We start from the raw sequence: 22,137 nt of genomic DNA, 5'->3' as shown, positions 1-22,137 counted from the left end.
CGGTTAGTGGATAGATAACAGAGGTTTCTCTGGGAAATTATTCGAGAAGTTGATTTAGCGATAGGAAAACTGAATTGTAAATCAGTTAAAGTTTCAATGGATACACTCTTGGGGTTTCTATGGAGGAATCTCAAAAACAATTCGACTGCTCGGTAGTTTCAGTGTTAACCTCTTGTACTGGAACCGAATTTAGAGATTCGATAAAATCTTGTCAATGTTTATAAGATGTTATTGGCAATTTTGAGGGACACTCTCCTCGTGAATAACAAAGATTTCTTCGTTTGAAAGATAGAGGATAGTCGAGGGAAAAGTAACGAATTGCTCAATGAAAATGATGACTAATCGACACGCGTAGTTGCAGATACGCAAATAGATCGCGTCGAACAGAATTTTCCTCGTTTTCTCGAAAGTCGCGGAGGATCACCGTCCGCCGAGTGGAATCGTCCGTTTAATGGTGAGGCAACGACCTGTGAAATTCTGAGAGCCGCGGTGACGTCAATGGGGAATACACCGTCGCAACAGGAAAAAGATGCCTGGGTGTTTCCAATTCCTCCCCAGCGTGCCGTAAAACTTGCATGCTGCACGAGTCGCCAAAACGATAAGTAAATTAGACAGTAAACACAATCTCGGTAGTGCAACGTATTTAGTAAACAGATTTATGCTTAATCGGTGGAGTAGCTGATAGTTGACGTCATCAGGGTATTCCAATACAGACTAAAATTCTAGGAACTTCTAAAGGAAAGATGTAAAGTTAAAAAACCTCTAGACCTAGAGACTAAAATTACAAGAACGTCTGGTCCCAGGGTCTAACATGAGCAAACATTGTTTCAAAGACGCCGAAATGGCGAATGTTCAGTTGCAAAGTGTACGACTAAACTTGAAGCTTCATTTCTCAGATCCAGGATCCACCGGCTGAAGTGCTAGATCCAGCAATCCTCCAACCCGAGTTCTTGGCTCGAAGAATCGCCTATTGCAGCTGTCTCGACAGTCCTGAATATGAATGACACTTTTTCTAGCGCCTCGCGCAGCACCACGCGCAAGTGAATTTTTTGTTTCGACTCTTACGTCTGCGATTGTAACGATTGCGAATCAAAAGAACGAAATATTTCCCAGAGGTATGCGCGGAAAAACTAGCCACCGTGTGACCAACGTGAATATTCATGGATCATTCGCGCGGCTTCTAAAGATATCGATTTATCTTCAGATAAGGAAATAACATGTTGCCGTACGCATTTAATAGCTTCGCGCGTTGATTGGCTATGCTAATGCGGTGAACGCAACGAAACATTAAAGCATGCGTAGCACGCGAGAAGAGCATTCGGTGAAACTCGAAGAATCTTAACTCGTTGCCAGAGAATGACGTGCGAGACATGTCGCGACGAGTTACAGCTCGGTTGAATAGAAATCGATGCTATTTCGCTGCACGTAGGTCCAGGTGAATGATTATTTACCTGTTATCGATGGTTCACTTCTGAAGTAAAGGTGCACTGAACAGCTAACAAGAATTATTGGTAATTAAGGATGACCTTGAAATATGTTATGGGAACTTGATTCTGAACAATTCAGTTTTCTAAACATTAGCAAAAATATGTCCCGGAATGAGGAGCTTTCGTGTTTATTTATAAAAAGAGTGAACTTCGCATGACCTTGATCTTGACATATATCGTTAAGGTCATTGCTCTGTACATCCAGGACTTCGAACGTTCCGACAGTGAGTATTGGTTCAAAAGTTATGTAACATTAAAGTTTTGCATTGCGTTGAAAGGTTTCAGTGACTTTGACAACATGTTTCAAGGTTAACTTCGGGAAATAATCACCGAATTGTTCGGTATTAATATTGGAATGATTAATGGCGAATGAAGTATTCATAGACACAGTTCTGAAAATGATCGTACGGCAGTTAGCTTTCACAGTTAGCGCAGCGTAGGATCTTCGTCGAAACGGGAACGAACCGAGTAATCAATTGGCTGGCCGAGTCAGTCATTATCTCCGATGCATAGGCACTATAACGATGACGCTGCGAAGAGGATAACAGTACCCGCGGACGACCAAAGCTCATCCGTGTTGCATGACGCAACTTTTGAGACTTCTAACGGCATCGTACGGGAGGGGGAAAAAATACGGATTACCCGCGAGGAAACGGCTAATTAAGTACAAATTGTTCTGCACTTCGGTTAGTTTGTTTCAGAATGTACAACCTCGATCAACAGTTTCGTTTTTAATGCTATCTCGGACTCGATAACTCCGCTACTTTCATTTGCAATTCTCGGTACAGAAATGATGACGACACTAGTAACGATCACAATGGTAGTAACGATAAAAACTGTGATAACAATAGCAGTAATAATAATACTAATAACAGTAATAGACGTGAAAACAATAGCTGCAGTGATAACGATAGCAATGACAATAATAACAATAGTAGTAATAATAATAATAACAGTAGTAGCAGTGGAAACAATAGCAGCAGTGATAACGATAGCAATGACAATAATAACAGTAATAATAATAATAATAATAATAATAATCACAGGAGCAATAATAACAAAAAGATGGTTCTCCCCTCGTCGCCAACTGCTCCAATTCAAGTTCCAATTGCTCCAATTAAAGAGCGGACATTCCATGAGAAACAGTGGAATGGCCTAGCAATTATTCCCGTAATCAGTAGCATTTTCCATAGACACGCGGATACGTCGCAACGAATCAGCTTCACAGTTGACATACTCCACCATCCGCGGTAATTAACGTTCGACCCGCGGAGCAGGTGATTAACCAATTATCCGCCGTTACCCGGCCGAACGCTTTAAGGAGTCGATAATCGCCGTGCGGAGAGGCGTAAATCACCGGTCGCGGTTGAACCCATTCGCTGCCAGCTACGAGATATCTCGCGGTCTGCGTTCTCTAACTTCGGATTAATTGTTACTTTTCACGAATGACAGTTTTACGATGAGAAAAAAATCAATCATCATATTACGATGATTCATTACTCGTTACCGTTGAAGTTTTCAGCAGACGCATGGAAACGAGAAAGGATGCGAACTGATCCGGTGAAACGAAAGAAAAACGAGCAGCGTTATTGCCAACGATAAATTTACCAACGATAACAAATGAATGATTTTGTTTCCTTTCGGGTCGATTCTCGGCGCACACAAGAGAGAGCGGTGTTGATACTTCACCCACGGATTACCATCGAATTACGACTGACGGTTTTATTTTGCGAACGGAAAGAGAACATTTGATTCGTATAAACGATATTTTCACTACACCACCTGCAATGAAACAATCAATCTAAATCAAACCGCAAGCGCAACATGTACGTTCGGATATATTCATCTCGCTCGCACACTTTCTACACTCTTTCGTCATCGCGCCCCAATTTCACGTGCATTTGGAATAGATTCGTTTAACACGAACATGATCAACATATCAAACTCGATATCACAGAAACCCAATTTACTCCAGAATATTCCAATTTTCGTCTATCGCACGTTCGTCGCTTATCCACATCCAATCCCAAATATTTTAACTCTGCGCTCCGGAGGCTCCTCTGAGTCACCAAATGATTTGACACAGCAAAACTTTGATATTTAATATTAAACTTTGTATAATGCATCAATGTACGAAATATTGAAAGAAGATAGTTCTCTTCCTCAATACATGCGAGATTTCTTAATTCAATCTGAGAAAATCCGTATCTCATTAGAAAATATTGAATATTTCCGGTGAAAAACTTCTGGAGTGCAAAGGGTTAAAAAATCCTCATTACACGTCAACATCGTATCCAACTCTCATCGCCACTTCCGAAGATGCGATACGTATTCCCTAAAAACTATTCTTCCGAGTTCCATTGATCTTCCCGCTCGGCGTGTCGTCCCCGACTCGTCGTCCGCAACAAAGTATCAATCGTCCCGCTCGGCGGTGAATGGATTATCCGTGTTTCAGAAATTTCAGCGGCTCGCTCGTCGAAGCTCGATCAGGCGTGCAGGGCGACCTTGGATCCGCGAACACGATCGTCCGTGAGATCTCCCGTTACGCGGATCGCGCGATTTTCCACGGCGAAGCATCAGCGGCGTCTCGTTCGTAGTTTTTTTCCCGATTGTTTTGCTCCCCTTTTTTCCGCCGCGTGTCGTCCAGTTGAATATTCCAGCGTTGGATAATCCGGGATTTACGGGCTTACGCAATTAGCGAGAGCGTCCAGGCCGGCAAAGGTTCGCCACGGTTGGGGATCGCGTTGAAACCTCAAGGATCCCAATTAAACGGGTCTCGAGCGCGAACAATGGCGAACGAAACGGTTCCGTATGGAGATCGGCGAATTAAGAATGTTGCGGCGCGCTTGCGATTATGAAAAATCGACGTGGGCGTGAAAAAATTATTTTTCCATCGCAACCGTGCAACAGTTCCCTCGTGGTTTTTTTCTCGCCGTTAGCCGTGAGGTAATTGCACAGAAGCGAGGTGGATATGAAAAATTCGCTTTCGAGCAGTCTTGCGCAACGGCTCGCGGGGATTTGAATTGATATCAGTATTCTAATTGATCTCCGCATTCGTTGAATTCGAAAACAGATAACGGATCGTTAGATGGATTATTAAGTGTTACTAATCCCTCGAATTCCAGCGGAGATTTTCAATCTGGTTAGCGCCGAATGGGTCGCAATTTGCTGTACAACATCAAGCTTCCGGGCAATTAAGAGGAATAAGGATGAATGAAAGATCCCGTTGATTGGCTTGTTAATATGTTTCTGCTCGCAGCCTCAGACGAATGTATCCAGCCGGGGAAATAATGGTATTTACTTAGTCATTCGTCGCGAATAAGGAGAAGCGAACAACAAGCGCGGCGAAGGAAAAAATTGCACTATAAATAGTTCGGTATCGTTCGCCGGCGGGGACGGGACACTTCTTCCTCGAGTTCCCGGACAGGATAGAGCAGACAGGAAATTCGTCGATGGTATTCCCCGGACGGTTCGCACGATTTCCAGAGCGTCGACGCGTCGTCCGAACGCCTCGGATGTTGGGAGCAGCTTTTTCCCTTCATTCCCTGGCTGACGTGGCTGGCCGCGTGTTCGCCGGAAAAACGGCTCGCGAACCGCGCTGTAATAATTAGAGGTGACATGTCGTTAGGATTTCATGGACTCTCGTTATCTTGTATCGCGCGGTAATCCCGTCCGATACAATTTGAATTTACAACTTCCAGGTGAATTAATAGTCTCCGTAAGCATCGCTGGGACGTCTAAATCAGGATCTCGAGTCAGATGCAAATTAATCATTCGCCGTGGTGGAGAAAACCTGCTGAAGAGCACCGAGAGAACCGAGAACTGCTAGACGAACTTGGAGCTCGGATTACTAGGAAGACTAAGAGCTACTCGGAAAATACCAAGAAAAACGGAGATTATACATATTTGTCGAAAAACTAGTGAGAAAACATAAAAATCACTCGTTCATTCTAACGAACCTTTCTCTTCTTTGTTACTGACATAGCAGTGCATCGAAGAGGTAACTGAAACGGCAGTTTCCTAAACATTTCCGCGGAGAGCCAATGGAAATGTTCGCGTTGAAGTAATTGTTGCGCGTCGCGTGCGCGCATTGAAAAACAAAACGTGCAGCAACAATACTACTAATGATCCTCGTGATTTATTAGCGTCACAATTCCCCGAACGCTTTCAAAACATCTGAAATCATTGCGCGCCGCCAATGGAGACTTGAAAAATTGTTGCACGCGAACACGGACGCGCGTTGAATCTCCGCCGATATATAGTGTGTAATGAAATAATGAATCAGTAGGAATAATAGGCTGTGGTGCGCTGAAAATGTTGCGCATCGCCTCGCCTTGCCTTGACGTTACGCAAGTGGCGATATTTATTAAATAAATCGCCTCGGATCCCCTTGAATCCGCGGGGAATCGCGATTTACTGCGACCGGAGTCGGTGCGCGCCGATCATTTTCCAATGCAGCGTTAAACGGAGGCGGCCGGACATTTAATGGCACGGCAAAACGAAATAATTTTACGATCGACTGGTCCAGCGAAGGCCGTGGCCGACGTTCGACACGGCTGCCGTGAAATTTCATCGCGGACCATGTAATTGGACTCGTCGCGAGCGCAGCCGCGAGCAAATTCGGCGTGACTTAGGTTTCTATCGGTTCGAACGGAAAGTTTCGTCGCTGAGATTCCTGTGAGTTTTCTGACATTTCTTGGAAAGATCGGGGACAGTTGCATCGGTTGGTGGAACAGGTATTTTAGATTGGGAATGACTTTTTTTTAATAAATAGTCACTTTTCGTTTAAATTCCTGACTCATGCACGCCTAATCGCTTTGTCTATTGAATGTTTAGTTGTCAGTTTTAAAATTGACGGTTTTTGACTGTTCTGCGAAAAGAATGATAATGAAAGAATAATTTTCCTGTTTATTTGCGTCGAAGTTAGCACTGGAGCTACTAAACTGGTCATAATGACACATCCCCTGTTTCTTGCGCGGTTAAAATCGACTGTTTTTCTTAGAAATCACTGAATCAAGTGATTTTGTATCGAACCATGATATCAGTCGATTGAAATGTCAACAAATCTATTAGCTGTAAAACGATGGCGGAAAGTCAACTTGACTGTTCGGTAGCTACAGTGTTGAGGAAGTCTTCGAGATAATTACTACAATTATGAAAGCAAACAAGACGATTATTTGCAAGTGATATTGCAACATTGTCTGAGCAAGATATTTTCCAGGAACTTAGCATAATTTTCAAATGGGAAGTCCTGTGACTTGAACTGAATGTTGATCGACGGAGACAGTGACTCATGTCGGTTTACCTGGTTGTGCGTAGACGCAACGTGGATTTTCCTCTTGATCTAGTTATGAATTTTACTGAGAAATGTAAGTGTTTCGAATGATCTAATTAAAACGATCCAGAAATTATGACGTATCTTAAATCTTATCGCAAAATATAGTTGCAGTTTCCGGCACCAAATGCAACGTCTCAAAGTCATTTCAAATAGACATAGAAATCTACGACATAAATCATTCGAGATTATTCCAAATTATTCGAAATTATCAGAGATCACCTCAAACTATTCCAAATAATTACGAATTACTAGAAAAGACCACAAGAAAAAATACAAATTTATAATAGAAAACCCAGTGAAGAGACGCAAATACTTTACAAAGTAGGCGCACAATGCCGCAAGAGCTGTAACGATCGTCAAAATGAATCCAACATGGCCGCGAAGAAGTTCCCAAGCCCAACGGGCGCAAGTATGGCGACGTTCCCGAAAGGAAGAACTGAAAACGAAGCGCGCACCAAGGAAATTAGAAAAGGAACTCAGCCGATCAGAGGAAAAGTGGAGAAGTAGGATCGCGTTGACGTCGGCGGACGACGTCGAAGGGGCCACCGCGGTGCAGCAACGCCGGCACAAAAGATGCAGAGATGGTGGTGGAAGGATGGGGGACAACGAACAATTCAGGGTCCTCGTAACCGGTTCCATATAAAAGCATGTGCTCGGTCAACGGGAGGAGACATTCTCACCGAGTAATCGGGCCGGTGATGACCAACCCGTAAGGTCATCGAATTGCGTCCCGGATTAAACACGTTATCTGCCCTTCGACGGGACTTGGACCTTCGCAGACACGAACCGCCGAGATCAATCGACGATCTACAGCTTCCGAGACCAGTCGCCAACCGACAGATTCGATAGTAATCGAGAAATAATCGGTCGCCACGAGAGAACGCTGAATAAGTGGAGAAGAAGTGGTTGGAGGAAGATCAGCGGATTTCAGAGGATTTCGCGAGTTGTCCGAAGAGTTTCTCGACGTCGAAGCGGAGAGAAGAAAGTGTGGGACGAGCAGAAGAGCGTTCGGACGGGTCTGCTGGGAAGATTCTCAACGGGAAAAGAGAACGACGGTGTGCTCACGGGAAACGCGTGCGGAACGAGTGAAAGTTTCTCCAGAATTCAGCCGTTTCGTTGAGCCGAGTGTTACCGTGACGTTGCCGCGGCGAGTTCTTTGCTACCGCTGAACCCTTAGGACCACGCGAAACGGCTCGTGACTGAGGATAACGAGTTGGACGACACCTTCAGAGGTGAGTGCGAAAGAGACTCCCGGCTGATTCGATTAGAAAACGGTGCAAACGGATCGATGCGTCGATCGTAAACGAGCCTTTCAGGAAGTCGACCGGTGTAAGTCGACGTTTTCCATTTGAAACGTTTCAACAGTGTTTCTGGTACTCAAACTTTTGATTAACGATGCGATCGTGTTGCTGCCTTCGTGCCAGATTCCATCGTGCGGGTAGTGGCCTAATTGCTTTGTTGAAATTTTCTACCGTAGGCATTTACGACGAGAGCTCTTCGCTGCTCGCGTTGGAGTAATTCTCCACGAATTATTAAATATATACTGGTTTCATGATTCTAACGTAACGTTACATCGTACGAAGAGAATTTTGAGAGGTTTGTTTAAAGTTTCTGAAATTGAAGTCGCGCGTGAGACGTTATTGAGAACCAAGTGTTGTAACTGTGAAATGGAAAAGTGATTTACACTGATTAACTTCTGAGTCTTCCTTTTGTTAATTAACTCCGGATAGAAAGATATGAAGATCCAACCAATGTTTCACCAATGAAATTTGAATCCTTCGAAAAGTAAAATAAATGAGGCAGATTGAAAGATAATCGTGAGATTGTGAAAGAATCTTTTAAATTGACGGAAGGATAATTAGCATTCTTGACCTGCGAACAATTCGAATATCGACGCGATTTCGTGCCCGCGTTCCCTCTCGACCGTTAGAAAGTATTGGTGAACAGCTTCGGTTGGGAAATTGGTTTGGCTGTCGCTGCCACCGGGCGCTGACCGACACTTTGGTGCTCGTAAATGTCAATCTATTTATTTACCTATTCGCTTTATGGCCGGCTGTGTGGATTAATAACTTGAAACCGATTCGTTACATTAATTAACGTGCTCATCGAGTCGACATGTTCGATATTCAGAAGCGGTAGAGTTCAATTACGAAAGATGGTCGTCAATCGATATCGAACAGAAGAAACGAAAGAGAAAGTATACTGAAATTTAATAGAAAAGTTTGTAATCGGTACGATCCTATTAGAAATCGTTAAAGTGTTTCAGTTTGAATGTAATAAGCAGAAGATATTTAACAAACAACGGATTAGCGTCGCAAGATTTCATATTCCTTAAAGCCGCGTAAAAGTGCCGAGTCAATTGCTTCGAACTTTTCCTGCGGAGTTCGATAAATTGACGGCAATTAAACTACGGCAGAACCGACGTCAGTACACTTCCCTTTCACTTTAATTGTCCACTATCGGTTGATTGATAGAGTATGAATGCAATTGTACGTCGGATTAATTAACAATTCAATGAATTGAAAGTCACCTTTGCGATACGCTCCACACTTAACGCCGGCCATTCTAATGATTTAGATTTCAACGGGAATTTTCACGAATGCAACACCTAATTACGACCGAGGGAACTTGACTTTAATATTCACTTGAAGATAACGCGTAATAAGAATTAAGTTAACGGATATACTATCAAGATAACGGATTCCGATTTTATTCCATCGTAAACGAACCTTTTAATATAGAATCATCAGCGATAAGCGTCGGTTGCGATGGCTTTTGAAAAGCCGAGTAAAACCACGGGAAACTTTCATCGAGTGGAACGCGAATTTTTCTTCGCGGAGCTTGCATAATGGCCGCTGTTACATAAGCAGCACACGCATTTGTATTTCATACCGCTAATTTCCGTTTGAGCACACGGCCCCGTTCCGAGTCGAAAGGAGCGTTCCCCGCGACTTTTTTCAATCAATTCGTCTGCCATCTCGCAACCATCGGGGTTTCCTCGGAACCGTGGTAAAATGGTAATTTCTGCTTCTAAACCGATGCCGGAGAATGTTCGGAACGCGTAACGTCGACTTATCGGACACTCCGAGATGCACTTTCGCGGCAGGCATTGAGAAAGACAAGCTCAGGCGAAACGAACAACCATAAAACGTTCATATTCCTATTAAAAATAAAACTAAAAATAAAACACCGGATAGGTCAAACTGCTTCTCAAAATGCTCATATTTCAAGTATTCAAATTCTGAAAGCGTTTTCGCGAAAGACGTTCAACGAACAACTCAAGTAATGTCCTAACTTCTATGAAAAGTTGGAAATAAGCCTGACTGCTTAGTTTCAGTGTCAAGTTACTGCAACAACCTCGAGCAGAATGTAAAATAAATTCTATCGAGAACTTCCTAGCAGTGCAAAGATCTTTCTCCAGTCTTCCACGCGAATAATCGATAATTGATTAAACGGAACATTGCACAAAGTGGAGGAATGTTCCACTCCGGTCGATTAAGCATCTAATAAATCGAAAAATTGCACGATGCCCTCGCGCGAGCGCTTTCCACGAAAGAGAACTCGAGTATCGCGAATCGCGCAACATTCGGCAATTACCGAGAAACTGGCAGGCCTGTACGAAAGTTTTTGCCCGCAGGTGAACGTGCTCTGTACAGGAGATTGCGATAAGAGTGCAATTTTTTGTATACGAAATCCTTGCGGGTCGCTTTTCCCAGATGATAGATACCGGCGTGCACTCGACTGCGTCCATTTAAGACGCTTAACGTAATCTCCCGGCATCTAAGATCCATCTTCGCATCCCGGACGAACAGGTTCCTCTTAGACGCGATCTCGCGCGCGCGCGGAGATGCTCTCGGATAACGTCCGTTTCGATCGTAAATTAAACCGGCGCGAATTATTCGAGGTGAAGATGTTCCAGATAGACGTTGAACGCGAGATCCGGCGCGCGCGAGTGTGTCGCGGCTAACAGGTGCGTTTTGCATAATATTCCGCAACGGAAAGAAGACAATTATGTCGACAAAGTGTTTGTACAGGTACGGTCGTCGAAGGGAGATAATTAGATGCAACATAAACTTGTCTTATCTTCACGCATCGGTGTGCTCGCGATTGTGTTGCTCGCCGAGTAACATCTGATTCATCGCGAGCCGAATGTCACCGGGCAGCTTTGATCTCGAGACACACTTCCTCCTCTCTGTCGCTTTCTTTTTCTTTCGATTCATGAAAACCAACCAGTTCCGAAACGAACTGGCCGTGAGGAATGTTTTCAACTTTCCATCGACCCGGTATGGAACCAGATCACCTTAGCGATCATTTCTTTTCCGTCAGCCGAAGGTCGCACTTATCCGTCTACCGTTGCTGCGCCGCAATTGCCATTTTGTTCGAAAAGCTCGTGGAATTGCGTCGATGAAATTCGTTGTCTCTCGCATTGAAACTATCGAGCAGTTCAGTCGATTCGCGATTCCTCTATGGGGACTTCGAGAGTGAATCTATAGAGACTTCAGCGATTGAGAGGTTCGATGTATAAAATCGATGGGATTCGATTTTAAATCGACGAGTTATTCTATTTTTCTAATTCAATTTCTGGAGATGGCGTTCGAAAGTCAAGATTCGTTTGACGGTACGAGTTTAGCTGACTAAGCAGTCGAAATATTAAAGGGGTCGCTAGACTTTACGAAACCACCATAATTCATCATAACACCGCTATTCGTTATGAAATCGAGAGAGTGGCGTGCAACCACCGCCAATCTCACGTCCCGATTCCGCTGGCACGCCCGAAAGACACCGATTGCAGCAAGGTTAGAGACTTGTTACTGTCAAACAACACGAGCTACTTGGCAGACCAACGCTCGAACAATTCTATACGGTATTTAACACCGAAACAGAAACAAAAGGCTCCTTACGTTCCTTTATATTAAAATAAGGAGAGCAACGAAACGAGAGTTCCACTGGAATAATCAGTATTCCCATTCTCTGAATACGTAATTAACTTGATCTAGGAGCATGTTTCCTTGATGGTTTCGAAATTCGTTCATTTAAATATTCTTCCACGTGATCCGCACAGGCATTATCTACAGTTCTCCGCGGGAAAGATTAAAATATGCTTCCTTAATTGAGTTGCTCAGAATAATAATCAAAGTACTTACTATTTCCGAGGTTTCTAATGAAAGCCAATATCAATGATTCGTAATAATTAATGTCAGCAATAACATCGCGATACTAGTATCTAAATACTTAGATCTACAAGCAACATGAGCATACAAAAACACTAAATATAAGAATAAACGAGCTGATACAATAAATTCTTATCGTGTTTTAGTTCTACTAATCCTATAAACAAAAGATTCTTCGAAATATACAAAACGCAGCTAAATTATACATCAATTGCTCGAACGATAAAAAAGGGAAGCTACACGCTGATCTGTTGCTGTTCGACTAATAACATCATTTGTCCGCGATTCATTTTTCCAAACACGCAAACTGGATCTCGCAAAAAGGTCGGCAATCATCGGCAAACGGTTAATTATCGCAGTTTCTTCATGCCGAAGGAAAAGAACGTCTGCCTCGGCGCCGCGGAACGCGCCGAATGCCGCCATTTTCGTTCGTGAAACCGTGACGCGTCCGTCCGGAGGAGATCCGCCATTAATCTCCCGGTAATCGAAGAAACAGCGAAAAGTAATTCGCTCGTAGCGCGGCGGCGCGCGTTTTATTCGTCTACTGGGATTCGGAAACGCTCGTAAATCACGGTGTCAATCTCGATTGGACAATAACCATTCCGAGTACCGGTGCGAAACACAATCGCGCCGCAACGACGATTAACAATGACTCTCCCGGACCGGGACGTTCATTAATATTATTATCAAATTATGAATTCTATGCGTTAACCATTTGCACTCGAGAATATTTTTCTCAAGAAATATTCATTATTTTCTGATGAAACATCAACGATACGTTCTACAACTAACAAAAAGAAATACCTTGTATAAATTAAGTGACAGAACTAGTTTATCTCGATGTTCCACGTGTCGATAAATTCTATAAAATTTGACATCGAATTCTAAAGTTCATCGTTTTGTTCGGTCAAATCAAACGGCGATTGAAAGGCGCCGCTCGAGTGCAAAGGGTTAATCCGCGATGTCTGTGCATGTGTGCGCGTGCGAGAGTGAATGAGACGATTGAAACGAGGATGTTAACGATCTTTAAAAATCGTTCTGTACCAGATGGGCAGCATTCTACAGCAGTCGGTCTTAAAAGGCCGGCAGACTGACGGCGTCAAGGAGAAGGATTTGCTTCATAAATTATTCAGAGAGGCGGCGGCAAATTATTCCAATCAGCTGGCGATCTACCACGAAGGTACTGTCATTGGAGTTATTAAGGGTAAAAAAAATCCGCGGCACGCAACGGACGGAGAAAGGATTCCCAGGGCAGAAAGAGAGGCGAATGAAATCAATTAACATCAATTGTACACCGTATGCTGTGTTAATGATATCGCTATTACAATTGCGGTTTCTCGCTTTTTTCCCCCGTGCCGCTGATTCGTTTCTTAACACCTTGTTGCCGTTCTTCCATTCGAAGAAACAGAAATGTGTGCGAGGAATTCGATCCTGGACGCGTACACGCAGGATCAACGGATAGTCCCGTTGGGGATTCATCCATCGCGAGCGCGTTTCAAAATTCAGTTCCACGTAGACCTATGGATGGAATATTTATCATTGATATTTTTCGCTGGTCTGTCCATTTCGAGCACTTGTACGCTACGTACGAGTCGCTTAGGAGCGAATGCGAAGCCTGGAAAACAGGAATTGGGAGTATCAATGTTTCCGCTTCTGTAATTATTGTATAATGTACTCGGAAGTTATACGAAGGGCTTTCTGATCTAGAAAAGAGTAAATTTCTTTAATAACTAAAGAGAACATTATTCCATTAAGTATTGGCTTCTGACTCGTGTAAGCTACGTCGAAAAATAATAGTAAGCATTTTAATTGAAAGCATTAAAATCACGTTTAATCGACAGAATATCATAATTGGCAGTCATTCTCTAATGTTTAGTTAGCAAAATATTAGAACCAGCAAAGTCAATTTTAGTTTTAATTTAGCGAACTGATAATGGACAAAATCAGTCTTCCCTGTATTAGTTTCCATGAAAAACGATTGCTGTGTAGATCTTGCTTTCAATGGCTAATCATTTATTCCTGAACGCAGATGACCACGGCGAAGAGTACACGCTGACATTCGGTGAACTCGACGAGCTGACCGACAGCATCGCTCGGGTCCTTAGAAAATTGGCGGACCCGGAAAAGTCGTCGCAATCATTAATAGCGGTATGCATGAAGCCGTCGCATCGGCTGCCGACCGTGTTGCTGTCCATCATCAAAGCCGGAATGGCGTACTTGCCACTGGACGTGGAATTCCCGACGAACAGGATCAAACACGTTCTACAAGAAGCCAGCCCTCTGATGGTGTTGACGGAGGAAGCAGGTGAATTTTTCGTTCCGTTTTTTCCACCGGATAACCTGATTCCATGATTTGTATGCCGCGCCGCTGCGCACAATCAATTAGCTGCGAATTTTCCGAGGAACGTTTACGAGTCCACACGCTCCGTTCCCCAGGCATACGCTTATTGACAATCAACACGTTCCCTCCGATTAATCAACGCGTAACCAGTCGACATTTACACACCGAATAATGTAACTTCTTGTGATCACCGACGCTTCGCTTGTTTCTCTCGTAACAATGCCTTTGTTCGATAAGAATTTTGTTTCAGGTTCGACAGAATACGTTTAGATTCGTTCCAATGGAAAGTTCTACTGTGATTCTCTTTAGACTCCGGAAACTTGTTTAGATTTCAATTGAAAATCTCGTTTGAATTTCTCTAGATTCCAAAGAAATCGGGTTCCTTCAGATTCGAAATTTCATTCTAATTTCTGTAGATTCGACATCGTTGAGAATTGAAATGATTTCGTCACTCGTAACGTTCTTCTGTAATATTACCTTTATCCATTCGATTATCTATGCTCGAGCTGGATTTAAATTTATCGTCGATAAAAATGGCAAGAACCATAGTTTGAGGTCGTTTGTAGAACGCAAACCGGTTTCGCGATCAATCTAAGTTCTACCCGAGATTTATTGCTCTAATTGACGATACAGAGCCAGTTTTTTTTCACGGGACGAGGAACACATCAAAATTCAACGTGCTTTAATCGGACCGGCCCGTGAATCAGCGCGCCAGGAAGCGAACGCGAGGCGATTCTGTCGTCAGCATTCCATTTAAATTTGAATTTTCCAGCTGACCGGTCTATCTACGACGGAACGATGACGATGACCTACGAGGAACTGGCTCAAAGAGCTGCCGCGGAGGAGAAGGACGAGCTGGAGCAACGGGAGAGCCCGGAGCAGCTCGCGATCGTTCTTTACACTTCCGGCAGCACCGGTGTACCGAAAGGTTGGTAGAATTGTACTCGCGAGACATTTCGTGCCGTCTGTTTCTGATACATTATTCGATAATAAATATTTCCTTGTACAAAAGCTTGGTAGAATATTACTAACATATTTACTAGCGACGTTTCTTCTATAGTATCCAACAATAAATATTCCACAAAAGCTTGGTAGAATATTACTAACATATTAACTAGCGAAGTTTCTTCTATAGTATCCAACAATAAATATCCCACAAAAGGTTAGTAAAATGATACTCGTGAGAAATTTCATGCTGTCAGTTTCTGATACATTATTCGATAATAAATATTTCCTCGTACAAAAGCTTGGTAGAATATTACTGACATATTTACTAGCGAAGTTTCTTCTATAGTATCCCACAATAAATATTCCATAAAGGTCAGTAGAGTGATACTCGTGAGACATTTATTGGTGCCTGTTTCTGATATATTGTTGGGTCATAAATATTTCATTGTACAAAAGCTTAGTAGAATATTACTAACATATTGACCAGCGAAGTTTCTTCTATAATATTCAACAATAAATGTTCTATTATACAAAAGATTAGTAGAATAATGCTCACGAGGTTTCCGCTAATAAATATCTTTTTTTATATTACCAATTCGTTCATACTATCGTTGTTACTGTCATCAAACGACGACGAGCTATCGACATAGGAAACGTTCCTTCCCGACAGACCTTAGCAAGCAGAAAATGAAGCAAGCGACGTCCTTCGTTTCTTTTGAGCTCTGTTTATCGTGAATTCAACGTTCCAATTACCCTTACTCGTTAGTAATCCTTCTTAAGTGAAACTTAATTTTCTTAATATGTTGAAAAGGGAATATGACGGATTGCTCGTTAGTGGTCATTAGCGGAGTGCAAGATACCCGTGAACACGTGAACACGGATAGGCTGGCCGGCTCGAAGCAGCCTTGAGTTCTAGAGGACTGATTGATTGATTGATCGTCGGTGATACTTCAATCATTTTTCTTATTGGCAGGAGTGCTGCTGCCACACGCGACCGTGTTAAATCGGCTACGGTGGCAATGGCGGGAGCTGCCGTACGCGCCCGACGAGAAACGATGCGTGTTCAAGACGTCTCTGACGTTCGTCGACAGCGTGTCCGAGGTCTGGGGGCCGCTTCTACAGGGTCGCACGCTTGTCGTTGTTCCGAAGCATGTCACCAAAGACCCGGAGAGATTCGTGCGAGTGCTGGACAAGCATCAGGTTAGACGCCGAACGCTGAACAACGCGGAAAGTTCGAACCTTCTGGAAAGGATAATCGAATTTTTGTACACTCAACGAATCGAACTTCATTCGTTTCATATGTTTCACTCATAATTCGTTACAGATGAATTTTATATTTAATATATTCGACGAATCGAATTTTATACGTTTCCTATATTTCACTTATAAATAGATGAACTCGTCTATTCTATGCAAATTTAATTTAGACGTGTACGTAGATCTCTCTATTTTTCAGATACAACGACTGGTGCTGGTGCCCTCCTTGTTGCACTCGATGCTCATGTACTTCAGCCTGCGGGTAAATATTCCGTTCACTTTCGTTGATTATTGATGTTGTCCTTGGGATGACCTTCAACTTTCTCATAAATTCTCAGTTAATTTTCTTTGCATTTACGAAACGCTCGAAGCTTATTTGACGGGCTACCAGTGAAGAGAAGGAATCGATGACGCATGTCTTCCACAGTCTTCCACAAACAAATCGAAACCAGTCATTTTGACTGGTAGCTCTAGTTCGACATTGTACCGATAATGTCTTGTTCCGTTGTATATTTATACAAAACAATTCACGCTACGCGATTTCATACTAATATTCTGACTGATTTACGACATAATATTCGTCAGGTAAATCATGTAACACGTCTCTCTAGATTTCAATCACGTGTCGAATTAGCATTTTTCGCGTGCGTGCTGATTGCTTAAACGCCGCTTATCTGATTTAAACGGTGGATTAGTAAAGATCTAATAGAATCCGGCATCGGACGCGTGTTTCAGGAAAAGGAGAACGTGTTACGATCGCTGAAGCTGTGGGTCTGCTCCGGCGAAACGTTGCCGGTCACGCTGGCTGACCAATTCTTCGCCACGTTCGGCGACGGCGACAAGATCCTGGCGAACTTCTACGGCAGCACGGAAATCATGGGCGACGTCACTTATCATCTTATGGACAGTCGCAACCAGCTTCAGTCAGCCGAGAAAATTCCTATAGGTGACCACCCATTCATATCGATTCAAACGATCTACGTTAATTAAAGTGTTAATGCTAAGTTCCTCGGAAACACTGCAGAATTCGAGTTCATCGTCTTCTTTCGAATGAACTCTAGACTATCGATATTTATGTAGCCTAATGTTGTATTCGAGATCGAAAAGAAAGATGAAAGAAAAGTGCTCGCATTTTGGCTGCTGCATCGTGTAATGTACTCGAGTATATAATGTTTGTCGGAATGATAATAAATATGGCACCGAGAATGGCGCGTCGCGGTGTTACACGGTGTAAAGTTGACTGCATTCGATCACAGGGAAACCGTTAGACAACTGTGCCGTCTACATCGTGAATAAGGAAATGCGGCTGGTGCCGCAAGGTGAAGTCGGCGAGCTAATAGTGGCTGGGAGAAACCTAGCTGCTGGATATCTCCGAGACAACGACTCCCGTAAATTCCTGGAGAATCCTCATGCCATCGATCCAGGTATCGATCTGTTATTCTATAAACATTCGGAATAATAGCGTCAACCCTTTCGTGTAGAAAGTAAAGAGAAAAGAAAACCAAGAAGCTCCTGTCAAAGAGGTGCTTTGCAAATGGTACGCGTGGCGTCTAACATGTTAGTGGGAGACCTCTTAAGGTCGAGCCGTTGTATAAGTCAATTGCTGTATGTCACAACTTACATGGAAAATTTACATTTCGCCTTGTCCTCGTGCGTCTCTCGTTGATATGAATTGTTTTTGAAGAAGAGTTTAGAAAATTGAGCTAGGAAAAGCTTCGAAAAGAGAATGAAATAAATGAAGCTGGAGAAAGTTTCGAATAGGAGAAGAAAAATTGTTGAAATATTGAATTTGGTTAGAAATGGTTTCTTCTCGGTAGACGATAAGAATTTTAATAATGAACATTCCGCAATTTTCTCGTTTAAATAGAATATTCGAGGATTTATCGTACTGGCGACTACGCCAGGATATCAAAAGGTGTTGTCATGTACGAAGGACGCGTGGACTCGCAGATAAAGGTCCGAGGACACCGGGTAGACCTCACGGAAGTGGAAAAAGCGGTCTGCAGAGTGCCCGGAGTCGACAACGTGGTCGTTCTTTGTTACAAACCTGGGGAATTGTCTCAGGTAAATTTATACTCGGAGTTGTAACTATAAATTCCAAGCACACGTTAATCGAAGCTCCGTTCAATTAGAAAATCGACTTGTGCATCGATGTTTCAGACGCTGATCGCGTTCATTACCATTGTAAGCGGATCCTCCACCAGCGCTGAAAATGTTGAAACTTTCCTGCAAGGTACACTGCCGGTGTACATGTTACCACAAATCTTTATAGTGGACAACATACCATTGCTGACAAATGGGAAAACCGATCGGCAGACGTTGCTGAAGCAATACGAAGCGTCGAACCTCTATAGTGGCAAGTAGATATTATTAAAAGAATTAGTATTCCACAAGAGAAGAAAGTTAAAATTCAAATTAATTCGAAGATCGAGCTAATTCAAAGTGAACAACGTAGATTCCTCGAGTCCGTTAATTAATTAAAGTTCCCCAATATCAAACGAGATATTCACCCTAAAGAACATGTATACCGCTGACAAATTAACCTATAACAGCTGGATGTTTATGACGCTTACGCTCGTATCGAGTTGCATTTGAATAGATAACGATCGTGTCGCTGATCGCGATAACGATCACGCTAAAGGTTATATATCCGCCCGTTACCCGCAGAAACCGACGAGTACCTGAACTGCGACTACACCGGCGTGGCTGAGAAGGACCTGGCGAAAGCCAAGGTCCTGTTCCCCACGGTGGCGTCGGTGATAGGCCGCGGCGGGCGCGCGAACGTGACGCTCGATGCAAATTTCTACGAGCTAGGCGGCAACTCCTTGAACTCGATCTACACGGTGACGAAGCTGAAGGATCAAGGTTACGAGATCGGGATTACGGAATTCATCACGGCGAACAGCCTCGAGGAGGTGCTCGACCGGATGAGGAGCAGCACGGACGACGAGCCGATAGAGAAGAACACGAACCAGCCGGAAAACTACTACGAACTGTTGGACGATTCGCATAAAGAGGATGCGATAGAGTACGTAGAATTTTCATGTAAATTGAAATCAAACTTTGGAATTGGTTAGACCGATAGCTGGTGGTGTGATCGTTGATTTACATGGGTAACACGTTGAATTTCGATCCTCGATCCTGGTTGAGATGGTGGATAAAGAAGATTGTGTTAACGTTTGTTATTCTATTCTTATCTGATTACGAATAACGATGGTTGTATTAACTTTCTGAATCCTTAGCTACTATGATTACTTACTAAGTGATTGGAGATTGTAGAGATGGGAATTTCAAAGTTCCTTTGAGAGAGTGAAAGCGAGGAATGTTTGAGAACGTGTGCAGAATTGTTGGTCTCAGGTGCAAGGTGGGAAAGGTAATGTTTGCTTTTCTCAAGGATTATCACGGAAAGCTTCTACAGCAAGGCGGACCTGGAGCAATGGCTGATCCCGAGCATATCGAGAAACGACTATCGCATATTAATGGAGATCCTCTGGGAGCCTCTGGTCGAGAAGAATCTCAGTTTCGTGGTGAAGTCGTCCGTCGACGGGAGAACGATCGGCGTGTGCTTGAACTTCGATCTTTGGGATGAGCCGGAAGTGATACTCGACTCGAAGCTAACGATAATCTTCGACTTCCTCGAGTATTTGGAGGCACCGATACGGGAACAGAAACTACCGAAGGGGAAGGGTCAGATAATCCATAATTTTATGATGACTACCAGCAGCGATCTGAACCCGGCGGAGAATGTGATCGTGATGAAGGACATGGAGGAATATTGCTTGCAGCTGGCGAAGAGGAAAGAATACGCTGGGGTGTTCACGACGAATACTAGTCCTTTGACACAGGTGATCATTATTAACATTGCCAGATATATTAACATCTTGAATACTGAACTAATACGTGCTAAATTCCAACGAAATCGAAGATATTCTATGAAACGGAGAATGAAAAGCTGAGGTTTTCCATAGTCATCAATGTTTTTCAATCTTATATTTTACAAATTCTGCTGTGATTTAGTTCTCTCGATGTATCACTCTAATGAACTTTAATTAACAATATTAGTACATAACATATAGTAGTCAACATGTTAAATCGTAAGTGAAAAATCTACTAAACTCAATGTTCTAAAAACAAGAAGAAAAGCATGAGCGATGCTCTAAAGGTTAAAGCGTAGGAAAACAAACTCGGCAACAGCAATCAGAGAAACATTGTACGAACTTGTTACAAAGAAAGCATCGGTAGTTCCACTCGACCAGTTCCCCGGACGCGGCATAGACAACTATAACCGGTTCGTTTATCGTTAGTGTTATGCTGGATACTTTCGAGCCTTCCAATCAGCCCCGGATAACGCGAGTTTCTTAAGCGAAATGTCGCGGGTCGTTCGGGGAGTAATCTAACTTCGAGATCCACTTTGAAATTCCCACCACGGGGAAGTTGTTCGAGTTGTTTAGGGAATTACTTGCAGCCTTAAATTCAATTACAAAAAACCTTGTCCTGGACGAGCAATCTCGCGGGCAGAGGACAAACGAGTATAAACTGAGAAATCGAGATTCCCTTTCGAAGAGAACGATTCGTTTGCGAGACGATCATGATTAATATTGTATTTTCTCGTGTGTCACAGCAACTTGGAATCGACGTGTTCGGCTACGAGACGATGCTAACGTATCAAGTGAACAAATACGACGCGCCAGACGGCACGAAGCCCTTCGGGAAAGCACCGGACAGTCAACTGGCAATTTGCTCGTTGAAAATGATCAACTAATGCTCATTGAGGCGGACCGGAAGCGGTGGCTGCGCGAGCTCGAGGACACGATCTGTCTCTTGGCCTTTCGTCGCGGTGAAATTGCACGCCAGCGTCCGCGTCGCCAGCGATAACCGTAGGGATATGATATCAACGGTTAATTTATTCGAATAATCGTGAAGTATCGTGAGAACACGCGGCGGACAGGATCTCAGACGCGTCGTTTGGATTCCATTGTCCCGCGTCTCAGTCGAATTTTTATTATTATTAACACGTTGCGTCTTGTTAACGTAATCAACGGACGACTATGTTATATATTGTAAATATTTTTGTACATAGACATCGTATACGACGGACGAACGTTTTCGTCTCCTCTCTTGACCGAGGCTGTTAGACCCCATTCCGAGTTTATGGTGGGACCATAGTTTCAACCAAGTGATTCGAAAGTATCTCAATGTAAGGAATGCGAATCGATATTAAGTTAGCTACTAGTTATTGTATTGTTCGATGCTGTGTCGTGTCTGTCATCGTGGATGCGCGGACAGTTAATCGAACACACCGATGTACATTTTAAATAAATTACGTTTTAGCGAGTGTTTTTGAGAAACATTTCGTGGCGCCATCTACCATAAATGTCCCAATTGCGAGGTGGATATGTCCTAGATTTAAGATGGGTACTTACAGGCGTTGCATGTTATGGGAGTTTTTGTCTAGAGCTTCAGGGGTCTTAAGACCCCTGTACCATTTTTGTGTCGCGCTCAATGTTACCGATAATGCAAGGGATAGTGAAGATACTAAAGTTTAAATTTCTTGATCGGTAAGACAGTGTTAGACCATGAACAATGATGCAGACA

The 22,137-nt window shown here is 43.2% G+C and overlaps 1 protein-coding gene across 2 annotated transcripts; it reads left to right on the top strand.

The window, feature by feature from the left end:
* The first annotated feature begins 5,885 nt into the window (after positions 1-5,885).
* Positions 5,886-21,877, top strand: e (nonribosomal peptide synthetase ebony). Of its 2 annotated transcripts, XM_031972346.2 has the most exons (15): positions 5,886-6,223; positions 6,709-6,856; positions 6,931-8,057; positions 13,044-13,176; positions 14,026-14,301; positions 15,110-15,265; positions 16,259-16,485; positions 16,742-16,804; positions 17,278-17,488; positions 17,799-17,966; positions 18,410-18,606; positions 18,703-18,898; positions 19,210-19,570; positions 19,937-20,387; positions 21,164-21,877. In XM_031972346.2, the coding sequence occupies exons 4-15, from the start codon at positions 13,044-13,046 to the stop codon at positions 21,302-21,304; spliced, it is 2,580 nt and encodes an 859-aa protein (XP_031828206.1). In that variant the 5' UTR covers positions 5,886-6,223; positions 6,709-6,856; positions 6,931-8,057; the 3' UTR covers positions 21,305-21,877. The 2 variants fall into 2 exon arrangements, with proteins under 2 accessions (XP_031828206.1, XP_076225462.1); XM_076369347.1 differs by lacking the exon at positions 5,886-6,223 and having other exon boundaries at positions 6,693-6,856.
* The last annotated feature ends 260 nt before the right edge of the window (positions 21,878-22,137 follow it).

This window comes from Nomia melanderi, chromosome 7 (genome assembly GCF_051020985.1).
Source record: "Nomia melanderi isolate GNS246 chromosome 7, iyNomMela1, whole genome shotgun sequence".
NCBI classification, from domain to species: Eukaryota; Metazoa; Arthropoda; class Insecta; order Hymenoptera; family Halictidae; genus Nomia; species Nomia melanderi.
The sequence above is the reverse complement of the archived record's forward strand: the minus strand, read 5'-3'. Positions and strand labels throughout refer to the sequence as shown.

Coding starts and splice junctions, on each gene's coding strand:
- e (XM_031972346.2), top strand. CDS start 13,044: ATGGGCAGCATTCTACAGCAGTCGGTCTTAAAAGGCCGGCAGACTGAC. Junction 13,177..14,025: donor GCTGGCGATCTACCACGAAG/GTACTGTCATTG, acceptor TCCTGAACGCAG/ATGACCACGGCGAAGAGTAC. Junction 19,571..19,936: donor CATAAAGAGGATGCGATAGA/GTACGTAGAATT, acceptor GCTTTTCTCAAG/GATTATCACGGAAAGCTTCT.